Genomic DNA, 18,862 nt, shown 5'->3' with positions numbered 1-18,862 from the left:
CATCATTTTTTTTTTGTGATTCTCTCGATTACTTCCTTGATATATCTCTCATATTTAGGTGATTTCAAGTGCATGCTTACAGACTTTTTTATTGTATGAGTTTTAAAAGTAAGATATAGAGTGTAACAAAAGCCTCTGAAGCAACATTTAATTTGGAAATCTATCATCTTTCGCCTCCGGTTTAATCTATGTATGTGTAGATGTATGTCACATTAAATTATCAAATTTAAATACAGTAAATTAAGACTCTATTTAAAAACAGTATCGTCGGGGAAATTTTCAGGCATAAAATCTCACAGCAGGAAAAGACCATTCTAATTCTAACCCTATATTTATAGATAAGGAAATTGAGGCATACAATTAAGCTGCTTTCTACAAATGTAGGGAGTTGGGGGGCAGAGACAAGGCATGTAGCTTAAACGTAGCTTAAACAGTCTAAACTTTTAGTATATTTTGAAATGACTTTAAGCACAGTGATAATTAGGACTTTATTTTTTTTACGTCAATTCAGTAATTAAAATTTGATTTTAAGTGTGATTGTATAAAATGCATTAATTAAAAGCTAATATAGACCCTGCCTTTGAATGAATGGGCACTATTACAAGTGCTTTAAATGCTTACTTTGATCCTAGAAGCAGTTTTTCTCACTGATGAGAATACATTTTCAATTATATATCACTCTGAAGAGATAACGCAGAGCGGCCTTAAGAAGCTGAAAGTTTTCAATGAAACATATGGTATGACGCTAAATCTGTCAATAAAATATAAAACACTCTCCCTAAAATTAGAAACAGATTAGCATGGATTGCCTTATCTAATTTTTCTAAGAAGTGTAAAAGAAAGATAGACCATTCAATCATAATATTTTGTTTTAAATGTAGTAATGCATTGCTGAATGACTGAACTCTAATAATTCCTTAGGGAAAATATGCATATTAATAAGTACCTTGCCCTTTTTTTAGACTCCAGTTCATATTTTGAATTTTTCTGCCACTGTTAGAATGTTTGTGTTGTTACTCATTGTGGAATGATGAAAGTAAAACTTTATCCTGAAATTGACATATTCAGGGATAATAACACTAACAGTTTAAAAATGAAAAAAAAAAAAAAAAGTTGTATTGGTGTTCCAGTTTACTTGCAGTTGATTTTAAAGTTGTGCTAAGTAAAAGTTATGTTTTTCTATTTCAAATTTGTGGTGAATTAGAGGCAATATTTTCTTAAAAACAATTTTATTCCAGAATGTAGTAAATTTCCTCCAACTAGAACCTAAATATGCACATATATACAATGGTATTTATGTATGTTGTGTGTTATGTAAAACTTACAATTTTTGAGAAAGCTAAGTGTTTCCAGAGATATATGTGTGTATGTATATATTTGTGTGTGTATGTGTAAAATGATATCAATATGTCATTTCTTTTTAGTCAGACTATACTTAGAAAACATAAGGTGCTTGTTACAGAATGGTCACTTTTCTGATTAGCTTAAAAACTCTGAATTTATCAGTCTTAAAGAATAACTTGGAATATGGAATTTTTCCTTGTACATTAAGAGCAAATTTGTCTTTTAAGGATTTTAGTTTTGTGGCTATTTAGCAGAAGCCCCCTAAATAAAATTTAGGAAAGATTTATTTTATTCATGACAATATTTGCTTTACATTGAATTTACAATATTAGAAATCCACATTTTAAAAAACCTGGTAACTTTTCCATTCATTGGAAGATGTCTTTCCTTGCCCAGCCTCTTCATGAATAGTTTTAGAGGATAGCAGGAATCATTTAAATGTATAGGTAGTTTGTGTTTTGTTTGTTTGTCATTCTGTTTTTTTTTTTAATTATAAGTAATATTTAATGAGTTTGACTCTTAGGTTCTACGTTTTTACTTCACATTTTGCATTCCAATTTTTGCTTGCATTCCAATTTTTGTTTACAACTTGCAGTTTTTCAGCAGACTTCAATATTAAACTATTTAAATTTTTGTTTCTAAAGTTTTAAAGACATTTCTTTTGATTTGACCCACAATCCAATTACTTATATATCTGTTCTCTGCAAATAGTTAGTATAGCTGTTCTCTGTTGGTACACAGAGCCCTTGCATACCAGTGGTTACTTTATATTACACGTGCTTTTGGCAGCTGCTCCTTGTCCTTTCCTTAGAAAGAAGCTCTGAGAAGCTCTGTAGAATCTGGCTGAGAAATCTATAGCCAGTCCATCACTCTTCTATGATCACTCCTGGCCAATCTTGGTTGGTTTTGATTGTTTGTTTTTATAGTCAATATCTTATTTTAGTCACCTAAATTATCGGCCATATTATTAGTACCTTAGATAGAACATTCTGGAGAAACTAAGAACTCTCAGTGAAACAGTTGGCTTCATTTTGAATCTCCCTGATGGTGGCTGAGATTTGACCTCATAATCTCTCCATCATATAATACACTATACCATATTGACTCTGAAATGGAACTATTAAGTGAATTTTCTGCTGAATGATCAGCTGATCTGGAATAGCCTGCACAATGTTTCCTTCAAAGCAATAAACAAAGAACACTAGGAGAAGACAAAACTTGGTTTTGTTGTCCTTTATTTAAAAAAGAACTGGAGTTTTAGGTGATCACAACTATAATGTGAGCTAAAAGTTTATTGTAACTAGTAAAGAAACTGACGATTTTATGCTAAATTAGTGGAAGTGACATGAAAATCCAGATAACAGAGAGGAAGATACTGTATATTTTTCCAATGATCAAAGATATCTGGAGTAATTTTTAATTTGGGGCATTACCTGTTTTTTGTTTGTTTTTTTTTTAAACAAGCTTGACCAGTTTTATAAAGAAAAATTTTACATGATTTACTTTTCACCAGTCTGTCCTGGCATGCTACTAGTGAGATAAAGAATCACCTGGATCAGTGATAGCCATTGTGCAAGCTCTGTAGTGTTTTCTGCACACTGAGGCCATTCATTATTATTGCCAGCATAGTGACGGACACCCGTTTGAGCTCCCATGGCGTATTGTTCTATTTTGGATTTCCTCAAGGCTGGTCAGTTGTTGGCGAGGATGACCAGTTTCACTTTGCCTTGCCTGACCACCTACCGAGTCTGCTTACACCCCAGCATGTACTTCCCACGTTTCCTAATGAGTTGGAGCCTTGAGTTTACTGATGCCAAAGATTTCTTCATCTTTTTGCGGCCACCGATTTCCTGACTTAGGTACAGGATAGCCCCCAACTAAGAGCAGCTGCCAAGATGTCCGGAGAGGGAGGAAAAAAACACAATTTTGGCATTACCTTTTAAAAAGGAATCTTGAGAAAAGGATATAGGAAACACCCTGAGGGGCCCAGAAGCTAAATTGTTTAAGCAACTGAATATGATAATGGAAAGGTGATCTCCAATAAAATAGACTGTAAGAAGAGAATATTTGCCTTTTTTCATAAAGCAAAAAATAAGTCTCTAATAATTGCAAGGGAGAAGAAAGCAATATTTTGGTCCTATGCCAGAAAAGAACATTTTAAAAGTCAAGTTTATTCCATAATGGAATGGTAATCATAGAAAACACTAGACTCTTGTACATTAAAAAGTACTGACACACAGCACAGTAGCTATATGTGGAATTCCTTTGATCCTTTATTCTGAATTTTACTATTTTATTCCTTAATGATTCAGAATCAGCATTATGGGCATCAGCTGTAAATTATGCCATAAAATTTATAAATGGGTTGTATTGACTTGAAGTGAATAACAATGACTTTCTTGCTTACTGACATACAGTGGAGTTCAGTTTATCACAAATTTCCCCTATGATTTTTCTCCCTTTTTATGCCCACACCTTCCCTTTTGTATGCTTTTCTCAACCTTTTTGCTGTCTTCTATGTGTCTTTGCTTTCATTATCAGGTAAAATAACTGTTGTAGGTTCTACTATTCAAATAATAGCTTTCTTTTGTGTGAAGTGAACAGTCTTAGAGTATATGCTTTCAGTGTAACTAACATCTTTGGGATGTTTTGTCACTAAGCATCCTCCCTGAGTAGATTTTTGTTGAGTTTGTGTTTTCTACAGTGCTGTTTAATGATGTTATTCTTTTGAGAGCCAGATTATCAAGTCATTAGACAATCTTACTTCATACCTCTTGAAACAAGAAATGACCAGCTTGGAATATTGGTAACAAATTCATAAGTGACCAACTTAGGACAGTATCTAATGTGACGTCTGTTTTTAACACATCAGAGCACAGAGCATCTATTCACATGCAACATTGTGGAAAACATACACCTTCAAGATACACCAAAGGGAGAACCCTGAAGAATAATTTGATCATATTTTCAGTAACTGAAAGGGGTCTCTTAGATAACTACATAAGTTTATAATCAAAATAAGGAATATTTCAGAAGTATAGTGTTTATGGATACACAATGAAGAATCTGAAAAGATATATAAAAATTGTACAAAAGTTATGTCTAGGGAATAGAAGATCAGGGACATAGTGGAGGGGACTTCACTATATGTACTATTACGCATTTAAAACTTTCAAATTGAGTATACCACTTTTATCTAAAAGAAAGAAATATAGAATTTTAGAAGGTACTACAATCATTATCGTATTATTTAACAAAAAGGCAGGAATGCCAACTATGGCATACTTCCTATTCCTAATACTAGTAATTAAATCTGCCTCTGTGGTACTATATTACATTTATTTTTAATTATTTTTATTTTATTTATATATGGACCCCAAGATTTCAAAAAATCATCTTTGCTGACAAGCAAATAAGTGACAGAGTAAAAGTATATTTTACTTTTTTAAAAAAGCATGCCCATGTGAAAATTACAGAATAATACATTCATAAAACTGAGAAGAAAATTTTTCACACTAGGGTAATTATGTCACTACTCTGTTTAGTATCGTCATTCTGTCATTCCTAAAACTGTAAGGAAAAAAACTAACAAGCTATTGAATTTATAGAAATGAAAATAATCATAAAATTAATGATACAGATGACACAAATGATTGGCATGATCTCTGTTTAGTAAAAGAAAATAAAAAAGATTCAGTAGTGACATCAAGCTATGCTGCTATGAGAATTAAATGACTCATCTTAAGAGAAAACGTATATTATAGGCTTTAGCCTTCCTATTTAAAAGCACCCTTTAGGACCCTGTTAAAGAAACTTCTACTTTAACAGGTATAGAATTCAAAGACTGCATGAATTAGACATCAACTGCCAATATAGATAAGGCATACACATAGATATTTAATTCTATATATAGTACTGAAATAGTTACTGAGTAAATACTGTAATGCATTCCAGGAAACCTTGATTTTCTAAAACCCTGTTATCCACAGTAATTTGGATATAGATTAATACAGATTAACTGTAATTCATATTGAATTTTTGTAGTTTCTTTACCAGTGAGCAATAATATTGAATAACTGTAATTGATGATGTAAAATCTGAGCTAAACTTTGAATTGAATTCACAAAAAAATCATCACCAAAGCTGACTATATGGGGGGAAAAATGGTTTTTTGTAGCAAGAAATAAAGAAATAAATAAAATCACCTAAATTTTTATTTGCTCATAAATTAACTTGGCATAAATCCTCTTTGGTAATGCTTCTTTTAAACAGTGAGAAAACCAAATAATGATTTTGAAGATGTTTTAATTTAGCCTGTCAGAATTCTGCAGATAAGAATCATAAAAGCTGTTACCAGCTAAGATAAGCATTATTTATTTCCTCGTTGTTAATTTTCTGGCTAATTCAGGGAGGTGCTGTGTCTTCTATCAACAGTTCTTCCAAATCGAGGCCAATAGTTTTTTTATCTCAAAATCCAGGCCAATAATTATTTTTTTTCAGGGTCGAAGGGCTTGGTCTCCCCTCCACAAAATCATCGTGCCTTGTCTTTCAGTTCCCTGATGCTAGTTCACTTACAACTAAGAGGTCAAGAATTGAGGCCATCAAATAATTGTAATTTAAGTATGGTACTTAAAATTGGTTTTTGTAATAATGGGCATATAGGAGAGGTTGATAATGACAAGTTTCCCCAAACACTGTTCCCTGGAGTAAGTATATTTTAAAACCCTAAGTGTTACAGAATATTCAGTTTTGGAATTAATTGCTATTTCCCTTTCTTATCATTTTAAAGTAATTTAGATGAATTCAGTCAATTTTAAGGAGCTCAAATGCTTTTTAATTGAATTCATACTGCATGTCTAACAAGTCATTAAACTCCTCAACTTGGTTGGAACAATGCCTCTATGCCAACATAGGTTAGAAGTATTTATTAAATATGGTGTTTGTAACTCTATTCCTGTTCTAAACAGGAGATTGTTTGCTTACATCATTCATTTGGTTCAATACTTTATCAATGCCATTTTTACTGATTTTGACTATTGTGTGATGGTAACACCAAGAATTTAATGTAATAATTATAAAAGACACTGTTAGCCTCCAAGTTAATTGCCAAAAATAAGTATTTTAGATTAAACCTATGTTATTGCTACAAATTAATAGATTAAAAAAATCAATTTAACTGAAAAGGGTCCTCAATTTTAGCCCTTGTATTTGTGTGAACTATTCTAAAAGAAATAAAGCTATAATCTTAATAGGAGAGGCATGTGCTGCAGTAATTAGTAGTTTTTCAATATTCATATGTCATTTAGCAAATGAGAATAAAAAATGAGCCTTCATTGATGTGCTGCTCTTCCTCTAAAAAACAGTATTAGGAAAATTTGACAGTTTTGCTGCAATTGCTGTATGTATTTTTTTCTAAAAATCTCTCTGTATATGTATGTGTAAACATCCATGTTTGATCATATAAAGTTCTGGGTGGGAAAAATTTGTGTTATGGTCAATATTATGATCATAATGACATAAATTCATTACTCCCATGTGTAAGTCTGTCATGTTTATTTCATTGAATCTTTGTTTCAGAGTTTGCATGTGGTGCTCGCCTTAGTGGCCACTTTCTTGATATTATAAATGATACTTTATGATCTTTTCTACTCTATCCTGAAGTGTTATGACTAGAATGGGTGATGTTGGATAAGACAGTTCCCATGGTCTTTGGCATTTTTTATTCCAATACAATATTTGACTTTTTTTGTCTTGATGAAAGACCTTCTATCTATATCATCCTGCTACATATTCTTAAATCCAAGATCTAATAGAAAAGAAATGTTTGTGTTTTTTTACCCTAATTACTTCTTTTTTTTAATCTTGAGTGTCAACAAGCTTTTTCTGCCAACTGTCACATCTGGCCTTTCAACTAGCAAGTGTTGGCAATTTGGCACTTATATATTATTGATATTAGTATTGGATGTCCTAAAATAATAATTGTTGGTGTACATAAATTTGTTAAACATAACAATGAAAATGTGGCCAATACTTTGTGAATGTGATAGTTAACATCAAAATATTATCTTATGCTAATTTTGTCCAAATACGTAATAAAGATAATAAAATTTATTTTCCACGGGATGTGTAGATAGAAAGATCAAGCATAGGTGCATTGTAAGGTGACTTGACCTCAATGTGTGTTTATATGTTTCTATGGCCATCATACTGTTAATATTTTTCATAACACTCTGCATGACTGATGATTAAATATGACTTGTATGCAGGATTTGAATGAGCCTGAAATAAACTCTCTTGGGGGGGGGGGGGGTGATTTCCTTTCAGAGACTGAACCAATCAAGTTCTTCTGAGTGCAGTACTGTTAATAACCCTCTGCTAGGAGGAGGAGAGGAAGCAGAGGCTGAACCTGTCAATCCAGACGAGCCAGAGGCCTGTTTCACAGATGGTAAGAGAAAACTCAAGACCTCAGTTAGCATCCATTTATTATGTTTTGGGTTTTGTCTTTAATAATAATTTGGAATACTTCTGGGGCTTGTTTCATAAAGAGAAAGAGCCTTTGTTCAGCACCATGGATCTATGACTAAGAAAAGTCACTGGAGCTCTCTAAGCTTCAGTTTCCACATTGAGGACATTATTAACAATAATTTAAAATTACAGTGTGTTACACTGGAAAGCACGTTACTCCTGTAGAACATTTACAGTTCTCATTTTAAACACTTTATTCATGTTTTAGCTCCATGGAGCCACTATAATACAAGTTAATGGAACAGATGATATTGTTGTCCTTTTCATCAGAGATTGAAGCTACTACTGATCAACTAGCAATAAAACCTTTCAATATTTCTGACCACTGTCCATCTCAGAATCCCCCTTTTTTTGATTTCAGAGGCCATGTTCTGCCATTGTTCTCCTTTTACATCTTCAAGATTTCTGAATTCCTTCCCCTATTTCTTTTCATGACTGATTATCTGCACATCCCTTAAATAATGATGTTCCCCATATTTTGGTCCTTGGTTATCTTATTTTCTTATTCTGCAGCCTGAGTATCAATTGAACAACAATATCTGTGCTGTTGGCTCTTAAATTATTGTCTTTACCCCTGTGCTCACTCCTAAGTTCCAGATCTGCTTTCAACTCCACATTGGTCATCTCCACCTGATGGCCTAAAACACCTCAAGCTTTATAAGTTTAAAACAAACTTTAGTGGGTCTCCCCCACCAAATCCACTACTTTCTCCGGTCTTTATCTCACTCAGCAACATCATGACCTATCCTGTCTCTCAATCTAAAGACTTTGGGACAGCCTCAACTGCTTCCTTTTAGCTACACATTGATCACAGAAACCACAAGTTGATCAGAAACTCTGGGGAAAGACCAAGCCCTCAGGTGATTCTGATGCATAAGAAAATTTGAGAACCCCTGGTCTATAGGGTAAAATATGCATTCCTTAACTTAGAATACGAAGCCTTTTACTTCTGGCCGCCATCTATTGATTTTAGCAGTACCTCCTTCCATTCCTTTCAGTGCATCTACCTTCTGCCATACTGAACTGCTCATTACTCCTGGAATATGTCAGGGATTTTCTCTGTAGGGTACCTTCAAACATGCTGTTCCCTTTGACTGGAATGCCATTCTTGCTTCCTTTTTTACGTGACAATTCCTACTCCTCGTTTGTGGACCCAGCCTCATCCTACCACCTCAGTAAATCTTTTTCCATATCCTCCCAGGAAAAGATGTTCTTCCCTTAGCATTTTATTTTGTTCCTATCTTTGGGAAGGATTTGCTCTTGTTTGTTTAATCTGCTTCTGCTTAATTTATTTGTTATAAGTTGGTCTTCTCCAGTGTCTGGTAAGGTTCTCAAGAGCAGGAACTGATATTCAACTTTGCATCCCCAACAGCCACATCAACAAGAAAATGTTTATTGATACCTTTTATATGCCAGATAATTGCTGGGTTCCAGGGATTCCAGACACACGTCAGATACTTTTAAAATGTATCTTAGATGCGTTTTACTCATCTTTTCCTTAGTAATTATGGATTTTTGTGGACAGATTCAGTTATGGAATTGTAAAAAGTGTGTGATTACAATTTTCCAGAGGTCATGTAGCAAACAAGTTTGTTAACTGATAGAGCTAATCTGCTGCAGATATTGGTGTCACATCTATCTGGAGATTATAGTCAGAAATTATTCTGATCATGAATTTTGAATTTCAAGTTTTATTCCCAGAAGTAAGTTTAACCCTGACCTAGGAAAGTTTGAAGTATTGTCTAAGCATCTTAGTTTCCGTGACTGCTTAAGCAAATATCATGCATTGGGTTGGCTTAAACAATGAGAGTGTATTAGCTCACAGTTTTGAGGCTAATAGAAGTCCAAATCAAGGCATCATCAAGGTGATGCTTTCTTCCTAAAGACTGTGGAGTTCTGGGGCTGGCTATCAGCAATTCTTGGTCCTTATCTCCTCTGTCACATGGCAGTGCACATAGTGGCCTCTTCAGCCTCTCCCTTCTCTTCTGGGTTCCATTGATTCCAGCTTCTGGCTGCTCACTCTGTGGCTTTCTCTCTATTTATATGAATTTCATTATGCTTATAAAGGACTCCAGTCATAGGATTAAAACCCATCCTGAATGAGGGGGTCACACCTTAACTGAAGAAAGCTCATCAAAAGTTCCTACTTACAATGGGTTCATAGTCACAGGGATGGATTAAGTTTAAAAACATGTTTTTCTAGGGTGCATCTCCAAACCACCACACTGAGCAAGCATTGTCTGAGCAGGTATTAAATCAGAGGCATGTCAAGACATTTATGAGATAATGCTTATAAATTAATTCGCACTATGCCTATCTTCTTACTCTGTTTTTCTTATTGTTTTTCAAGTATTTTGTTCTCTATCCTATATAGAAACCATGCTACCATTGATGCTAATGATTCTTGGCCTACTCATGGGCTAGCCCAAAGCATCAGTATTTATATAGAATCATTGACTTGTTTTTGTTCACCAAGCTTTTTTCCATCAATCTCCTATAACACTTATGCAAATACTGGTAATTAAATGTCTGCAAAGTATAATGAAAGCATGAATTTTCTTTAAATACAAGCCAAACTCATTTCCTGTGAGAAGCCAAGAAATATGACACCCAATAAACATAAGTTTTGTTTTTTGAAAGCAGTGCCATAAGCACAGCACATGGAGTTTCTTTTAGAAGTATTCATATTAAAGGCATTGAACAATTTCATCAACATTTATGGCTGTTCAATAAATTGATAATCACCATGGAAACTTAAATTGTTACGGATGCCACCAAGATTTCCCCTATCCATTTTTTGAACACAACTGATTTATAATTTTAGGGTAACTGGAAAGAAGTTGGGCTTATCAAATTATGGCCTTAAACAAGAAAAGGGCTTTGAAAACTACTATGCTATTGCAGTGCCGTGGTACTGAAATGAAACTTTACAAAAGCTATACTATTCCTTCAGAACATCAATGAAGATTTTTTTTTATTATTTGGAGATGATTCATAATTTCTGATTGAGGTCAGTGTATAAGAGATATTATGGAAAGACATTTTCAAATGAACCTTGCCTTGGACCATTGATAGTGACCGAGAAAACACACCTTTCTGAATCAGATCAGGTTAAGAAGCTCTGCTCCACTGGAGATTTTACACAGTCACTGGGTCTGACAGACAGTGAATTTGCTCAGCCTTTTAATTACTTATTTACTTAATCATTCGTTTATTCATTCAACAAATAATTATTAAATCTCTTCTGTGTGCCAGGCACAGTTCTGGGCACTGAGATAGAGCAGTGAGCAAGCAATGTTCCTAACTATATTAATATGTAGTAGGCCAGGTAAGTGATAAGTGCAGTGGGAAGGGAAAGTGAAAAAGGGGAAAAGCAAGGGGAGGGTTGGGGATCTACCAGCATATAGAATGGTCAGAGAAGACCTTTCTAAAAATACAACATTTTACCAGAGACCTGAAGAAAACTGAAGTGAGTCATGCAAATATAATAAGGACAAGTATTTTAGGCAGACTAACTGAAGAAAATGCCCTGAGGTGGGGAAATGCACAACTTTTGAGGAAAGTCAGCTGGCCAGTATGGCTAGAACAGAGTGAGGGATGGAAAAAAGTGATAAGAGTTTGGTCAGAGATGTAGTAGGGACCCAATCATAAGAGCTTTGAAGGATATCATAAGTATATGATTTAAGAGTGTCATAACATGCAATCTAGAGTGCAGATGGGTGAATAGCAAAGGCTGAAGCAGGAGATCTCTTGGAGGCTCCTGCAGGAATCCAATTTAAAATGATGGCAGCTTAGTCTAGTATGTAGGGTTGGGGATGTTGAGGGTACAAGATTTTAGGTATATTTTGAAATCCTGTTGAATAAAGGATTTGCTGATGGTTTACATTATGGGATATGAAAGGAAGAGTAGAGTCAAAGATGACTCCAAGTTTGGGGGCTCAGAAACTGGAACTATGTAATTGCCACATAAAGACTTTGAGAAGCATGGGTTCATGTTGATGGGAAGTCAGGAACTTTTCACTTGTACTGGAAATGACTCTTCCCCCTTCATGAATGGTCTGCAAGAACTGAACTAGAATGGTTGTCAGCCCAGAGCAGCATTTGGTCTCCAGAGAATTTTGTTACTTGGAAAGCAGTAGGAAGATCAAAGGAAGTATGAGATGGTTAAATTGAAGTGACAGTTTTCACTGAGGATGAGTGCTAAAATGATTTTGTTGTTCACCACCTCACATCCATTGATCCTTTTCAACTTCATAAATATCACTTTTCTAATGGGTCTTATTGATTTGCCTCCTGTTCCTCTTATTCACTGTTTTCTCCTCCCCCTTATGCCATGTCCTTCCTTAGTTATGTTCCAGTAGCTTTGTAATTCAAGACTCCATATTCCTTCTTTAACCCTAGGTCTTTCACTATTCTTCACTATCCTTAATTCCACATATCTTGGCAACCTGAATAACCAAGATAATGACATGACTCTTCAATTTGGCATGATTTTATATTATACTCCTTTTGGATTATACAGTCAGTAAATTACATAATCTGGATTAGGGTGGGAGAGAGGCACCCTCTTTTCCTTAAACTAATGTATTTCCATTAATTTGGTAAGAAAAGCCAACTCAGCTTCCCCCAAACTGTTCTGATTTCATCAACTTCCTATAAAATAACCAGTTCTAACTTTAATAACACAATAACCAACTCCTTTGTCTCCTTCTGCCTACCTCTTTTTTTGGAAGGAAAATGTGAACCAAATATTTATTTTAGAGGATTTAGAAATGTTTAAGAAGTGGTGAAAAAGATTGTTTTCGAAATGAGTTTTTATATCAATTGCATGTTCATGCTATTATATTTTTATTAATGGATGGTCTGTCTTGGAAGAGGTCAATGGTTTCTTTTTTATTTGAGAGCATTAGTTTCACATGATGAAACCCAGCATGGACTTTATGTAATGCCTCATCAGAGCAAATTAATGAAACCACCCAAAAGAAATAGCGTTTACCCACTGGGGCCCATTAAAATGTTTGAGAGGTTCTCTGTTATGTGTACATTTAATTAATAGAAAGAAGGTGTGATAACATTGCTAACCACCTAGGTTGGAAATCTTGTGGGATCTTCTTTTGCATAAAAGCCAGACAGGTGATTGAGCACTCCTGCCTCAAAATAAGAGAGAGAAATTCTCTGCGGTGTGACAAACCCTGAGGGTAATATTTATACACCTTCATTTTAGATGAAAGTTTACTTACGTTTCTAATTAAGATGCATAGTGTTTTTTCTTGCCTCACTCATAAGAATAATGTTTCTCATGAATCTTAAGACTGACAAAAATTAATCCTAGATAGTTAAACCGTCTTAAAAAAAGAAATAATTTTCTTCTCTGGTAAGTATACTTGAAATACATAGATCTTTGTGTTTTGAGATGAATTCTAAAACTATCAAAAATTTCACTACAGAAACATAAAGAATCATAAGATATTCTCTAACACACATAGTTCTTCAAGGAAATTCTACTTTTGTTATTTCAGTACATACAACTTATTACTTTCTGAAGTTATTAATTGATAGGCTCAATATTTTTAAAGGAGATATTATTTCATGGAAAGGAAATTTACACTTTTTGAAGTGTCTAACATACAAACTTCTGAAACAAGTGTCAAAAAAGTATTGCCCATTCTTGCTCTCTTCCTGTTTTCTCTCAAATGAGATTAATTACAAACCTAAAGTTTTTGGAGAGGGTAATTAATCGTTCTTTCTTTTAATTTTTTTTTTCAAAATAATTCTGGTTCTTTATGGTTTTTATTTTTTATTTTATTTATTTTTTATAAATCTTTCTATGTCTTTTTTTACTGCAACCTCTTCATTCTATGCATGTATCTCTCACCACCTAGTCTGTCTCCTTAAAAGTTTTTTCTTTTTTTATCTGCCTCAGGTGTGTGCTGACAAAAGTTTAAAAACCAGCTCTCCAAGAAAAAGTATACATATTTATATCAGTTTATTATAAATTTTTCTGATGTAAATGATGTGTGGCACAAAATTTACAAATAATAATACATACAACATTCATTATTGTAAGTTCCATATGGCCAATTGACTCTCACTCTCATAATGCTTTCATTGATTTTTACCTTACTCTTATATTTGTGGACAAACTGTGATTGCAATTGATGAAAAATGTAGTTTCAACAGGGATGTTGATTGCTATGTTCATTTATTTTAAACAGTAAGAGGAAAGTGAAACAAAGAAGCTATTCTGATGTATTGCTCATTCGTCAATGATATGAGAATCTTAACTGAATTGAATAAGAATTTCAAATACTGGAAGATTATTTCCTTGATTATTGATGCTGTTCACAATGTAATGGCTGTAAATACCACATACTTTTATGTTGAATCTGTTTTCTTCACATTTCCCCATTACTTTAAGTCTACTCTAGAAAACAACAAGCCCTAATTTCTTGCAGTTGATGATTTTTGTAGTGTAGAATTCTCACCATGGCCAATTTCAAACTACTGATGTGATTTCACTAAACACAAAATTGCAAAGAGATGTGCAGTAGCCCAGCAGTATAAATTATTTCCATCCTCTAAATAGGGTGGCATAGATATCTTCAAGAGCATGAATAATAATAAAAAGTAGCAAATAATTAGACACTGATGAGTTGTAGGATTATTTATTACCTTTATTTTTAAAATAATTTAGGTCTAATTATGTCATTTAACTTTTTAATAATAGGTGCATTTAACAGCTGGTTACCAAAAACTCCTAACAATTTAACAATGAGTTCTCTTGAGCCAGTATGAGCTGGCTCCAGAATATTAATGAATTCTACCTTTCAATATTGTTGTTCCAGAATGTTCCAGACTTGGTCTTTTTCTCTCCTCACTCTACATACTTTTCCTACATAAGCTCAAAAACACTGTTTCAGCTGATACGTTTGCTAATGATTCCCACATAATTCTTTTCTATTCCAGACTTTTCCCCTGATTTTCAGATTCACACCACAAAAGTCTATAGCATATCTGTATTTAGAAGTTTCGCAGGCATCTCAAACTCATGACCTCCCAGGACAGCTCATGCTCTGGTCAGCATTTCATTGCTGATATCCAATCTACCCAGTCATGCAGGCTTCTCTCTTCCCTGACATCCCATCTCCAATCAGTCACCAAACCCTGCTGCCAAATATGTTTAGAATCTGTTATTTCTCTAGTTTCTAGCTATCCCTTCTCCTCTGTCTCTTCAGGAGTACTGAAACAGAATTCTAAACGGTTTTCTGGCTCTATCTTTCCTCACTCCCACCCTAATCTCTTCTTGCCTTCCAGTCTATCTTCCCCAGAGCTGTTGGAGACATCTATTTAAATTGCCACCTGCCTGTGCCATTCCTCTGCTTACAACCCCTGATTTACTCCCTCAACGTCTACAGGAAATAGACTAAACTTGTTAAGATGGGGAAAAGGTTCTCCACAATCTGACTGATTCCTTTAACCTCATCTCTCACCCCTGCCTCTTATCTACATTTTGCTTTCATCACAATTGTGAGCTGGCTTTGATTCCTATATGCATCATTTTTTTGCTGTCCTCTTAGCCTGGAATTCCACCCAAGCTCTTTTGGTTTTGTTGAATTCAACCGACTCTTCCAGGAATCCTCCTCTGACCTCTCCTTCTCATCAAACAAGCCAAGTTAGATGGACTTTGTCCATACTACCAAAATAACCTCTGCAACTTTATCATTTTCGTTCCCTTATTCAGTTATCATCATTTATTTTTGTATACTTCTACCTCACCAAAATCAAAAGAGGTTCCCTGAAGGGTGGGAACTATGTACACAGATGAATACCTAGAAGACATTCAATAAATGTTTAATGGACAAATGAATTAATTAATCTGGTAATTTTAAAATACAATTTTAGAATTTCCATAGCAATATGTTTTGTATCTTGGATTCCAAAGTCAGAGTTGCATTTAACTTAGAATATTTGAAACTATATCACCTACATCTTCTAATCAAGATCTGTTTCTTTTGGACTTAGTTTTAGAAAATTCTAGTAACTTTTCTTAATATTACTTAGAATAGTGTTTCTCAAAGAGTGTTTTATGGAATAGCAGAAACATCAGAAAATTATAGATTAGATCCACAACAAGGAAAATTTCTCTGCCAACAGAGAAGGCTCTGAAATGCATTTTGTTCTCTGACTTGAGTTCATTCACTCATTCATTCATTTATTCATACATCTAATAATTATTGAGTGATTATCATGTTTTAGACACTGTATTAGGATTGTAATAATTTCTTTTAAAAGTGGTTTAAATGCTTTGGAGGAAACGAAGGAACCAGAGAACTACAGAAAATGAGAATACATTCTAAATTAGCAGGAATGACAAGTATTAAGAAAATGTGGAGAGTTATGAGATGAAGATGGTGCATCCAAGCAGAATCCAAAGCCCATACAGAAAGTGGCCAAGCCAAGGGAGCAGTTGAAAGAGAGTCAGAGAGAAAGCAAATGGGGAGGGAAAGAAAATTGTTTTTCTCAAACTAGAATTATCTGAAACTGAAGGTATAAGCATAAGAAATTACTTGGTGGAGGCAGTATCACAGGTTAAGTTTTACATTAAATAATGTATTTTAAGCATTTTATTTATTTGGAATATCAAGATTTTATATCCATGTCTTTCTTCTAGGTTGTGTACGGAGGTTTCCATGCTGCCAAGTTAACATAGAGTCAGGGAAAGGAAAAATATGGTGGAACATAAGGAAAACCTGCTACCGGATAGTTGAACACAGCTGGTTTGAAAGCTTCATTGTTCTCATGATCCTGCTCAGCAGTGGGGCTCTGGTAAGTAATCTGACACCTAAATTAACAAACTGATTATTTTTTTAAAAATGAGAAGATAAAAATGTCATGGTGAATTATTTTACTAACGAATTCATTCCTATGATTGGTATCAGGAACTAAATTTTAATTTCGCTCAGTAAATATTTAGCAAACACATTACATACCAGGTATTATTCATGCTGTTTTAAATGTAAGATAAGTAAGATCCGGCACTACCCTAAAGGAGATCAAAGAACAGAGGGGAAGAAAGATATAGAAACAAGTGGTTACAGAACTGGTTTTAAAGTAAAGAGAACATTTGTCTAATGGAGATTCAGAAAAGATTTACCAAGTTAGACGATGCTTTGCAAGTCTGGAGAGATGAATAGGAATTTTCTGTTCAGGCAAGGTGGGCTGTGAAGAACAAATGTACAATGGTCAGGAGGCATGAAACAGCATGAAATATTCAGGAAATTAAAAGTTGCTGAACTATACAGAGTGTACAGCATTTTGGGGGAGGAAAAGCAAGTATCGGGAGGAGGATGGTGGCCAGAGATGCGGCCTGTGCAAGAGAGAGGCAGTGTCAGCCTGTGAAGCATCTTGCATGTTATTATAAGAAAAATAGACTGTATTTTTAGGGTGAGCACTGGATGAGTTTCTCGTTCTTGTATATACACCGAACATCTCTGAGGGTAGGAAGGAATCTGGAAGAGCTAAGAACTCACTGAAACTTTTCTTAGTTGTTTTTCTAACCTGCTGATGCTGTCAGAGATGGGCCATTAGAATCATAGCTCCAGCTAGAGATACCACTAGAAGATCCACCATACTAAAACCGGATTATTCAAGAACATTATAAATTGCCTAGAAGACAGTCTTGTGGGTCTGGAGTTTGATATTATTCTTTTTGCAAACTAATAAGTTAGGTTGTTACCATTTCAAGGATGCTGGCAGAAGATATGAGACTTGAGAGTTTTATTACTCCTGATACAGGAAGCAGCATGAGCGTTGCCCTGTTTGTGTTGATTATCCTTGCCCCAAGTCCCAAAGAGGCACAATGTGGATACAGGTGAATGTTTCACACCATTCATCATGGGTTGGCATCACAGATGAGCAACACCAAGTTTGGGAAACCCATCCTTTTATAGCAAGTACTAAGCAATCCTGCTCTCTGTTCCAGAGGAAGACACTACTTTATCCCTCAAGGTTGTTTGCTGCAAACACAATCCTGAGAAATGGCCCAGGTGAAGAAGCGTCAAGGCTTGTATTCTTGACATACTCAGCAAGTATGTATAGTGATGCTCAGGGTCTACAGTGGACTGCCTCACCTAAAAATCTCATGTCTCCAAAAAAGAAAACTTAATAAGAAAAGGATACTTGAGACTAATGGAATGCAAGTAGGAGTCTTGACAGACTGTGTCCACTTTACCTATGTTCCTAATAACTAAGGAACTTTATTCCGTGCTGAGTCACAAGTGTGAGACTTTCAAAGGAGATTTCAACAAAGTTTAAAAGAAAAAATTTTTTTACAGTAACCCCTTGGTCAAAGTGTTTTAAAAGGAAGATGAATTTTGGGAGAAGGGGTACCCTCAAAACTGAAATTCAGATGATCCATATGAGGAAGAAAAGGCCAAGGCCCTTCAGGAAGCTGGTGTTTTTATTCAGAGTTTGTCAGTTTAGCCAAATTTTTTAAATACCTGCATATAAAAGAAATCTAAAAAATAATATCTTTTATTCCATAGTTATTGTGATTCAAGCTCTTTAAATGTCATCTCATTTAATTTTCAAACAAGTCTATGAGATTATGGTAATTTGCTCTTTTTACCAATGACGAAGATGCGTACAGAGTTTATTTAACAAGTTGCTTTGCTTAAGGTCTAAAAGCTGGTAAATGGCAGAGCTATAACTTAACTAATGTTTAAAGTCAAAGCCATGGTAACTTTTTAATGTGTGGTGGCTTTACCCAAATAAAAATAAATATGTGGCAACTGTGAAATGAGTAACAGTAAAGCCCAAGCCCCAGATCAGGTAGAACTCAAGTAATAACCTTGCCTCCCTGCTCCCCTAAACATAACATTAGTCCTGGCAGCGAGGGCCCCTGGAGGCTGAGTCCTGTTCAGACTCTGGGACCAGTCAGAGAAAGGCATCCTCAGCCAGGTCATTGCTTCTCGGAGTCGATTTGCTGCTGTTC

At 34.7% G+C, this 18,862-nt stretch overlaps 1 protein-coding gene and 1 pseudogene across 1 annotated transcript in view; one reads left to right on the top strand and one right to left on the bottom strand.

The window, feature by feature from the left end:
* LOC119544227 (sodium channel protein type 9 subunit alpha-like) overlaps window positions 1–18,862 on the top strand; it is a 180,494-nt gene that overhangs the window by 137,485 nt on the left and 24,147 nt on the right. The window contains exons 18-19 of the mRNA XM_037849515.1: window positions 7,669–7,789; window positions 16,541–16,695. Of these exons, the coding sequence (XP_037705443.1) occupies window positions 7,669–7,789; window positions 16,541–16,695 (276 nt within the window). The remainder of the gene's footprint in view (window positions 1–7,668; window positions 7,790–16,540; window positions 16,696–18,862) is intronic.
* LOC119544485 lies at window positions 2,844–4,113 on the bottom strand (annotated as a pseudogene).

Source organism: Choloepus didactylus, chromosome 9 (assembly GCF_015220235.1).
Source record: "Choloepus didactylus isolate mChoDid1 chromosome 9, mChoDid1.pri, whole genome shotgun sequence".
Lineage (NCBI taxonomy): Eukaryota > Metazoa > Chordata > Mammalia > Pilosa > Megalonychidae > Choloepus > Choloepus didactylus.
The sequence above is the reverse complement of the archived record's forward strand: the minus strand, read 5'-3'. Positions and strand labels throughout refer to the sequence as shown.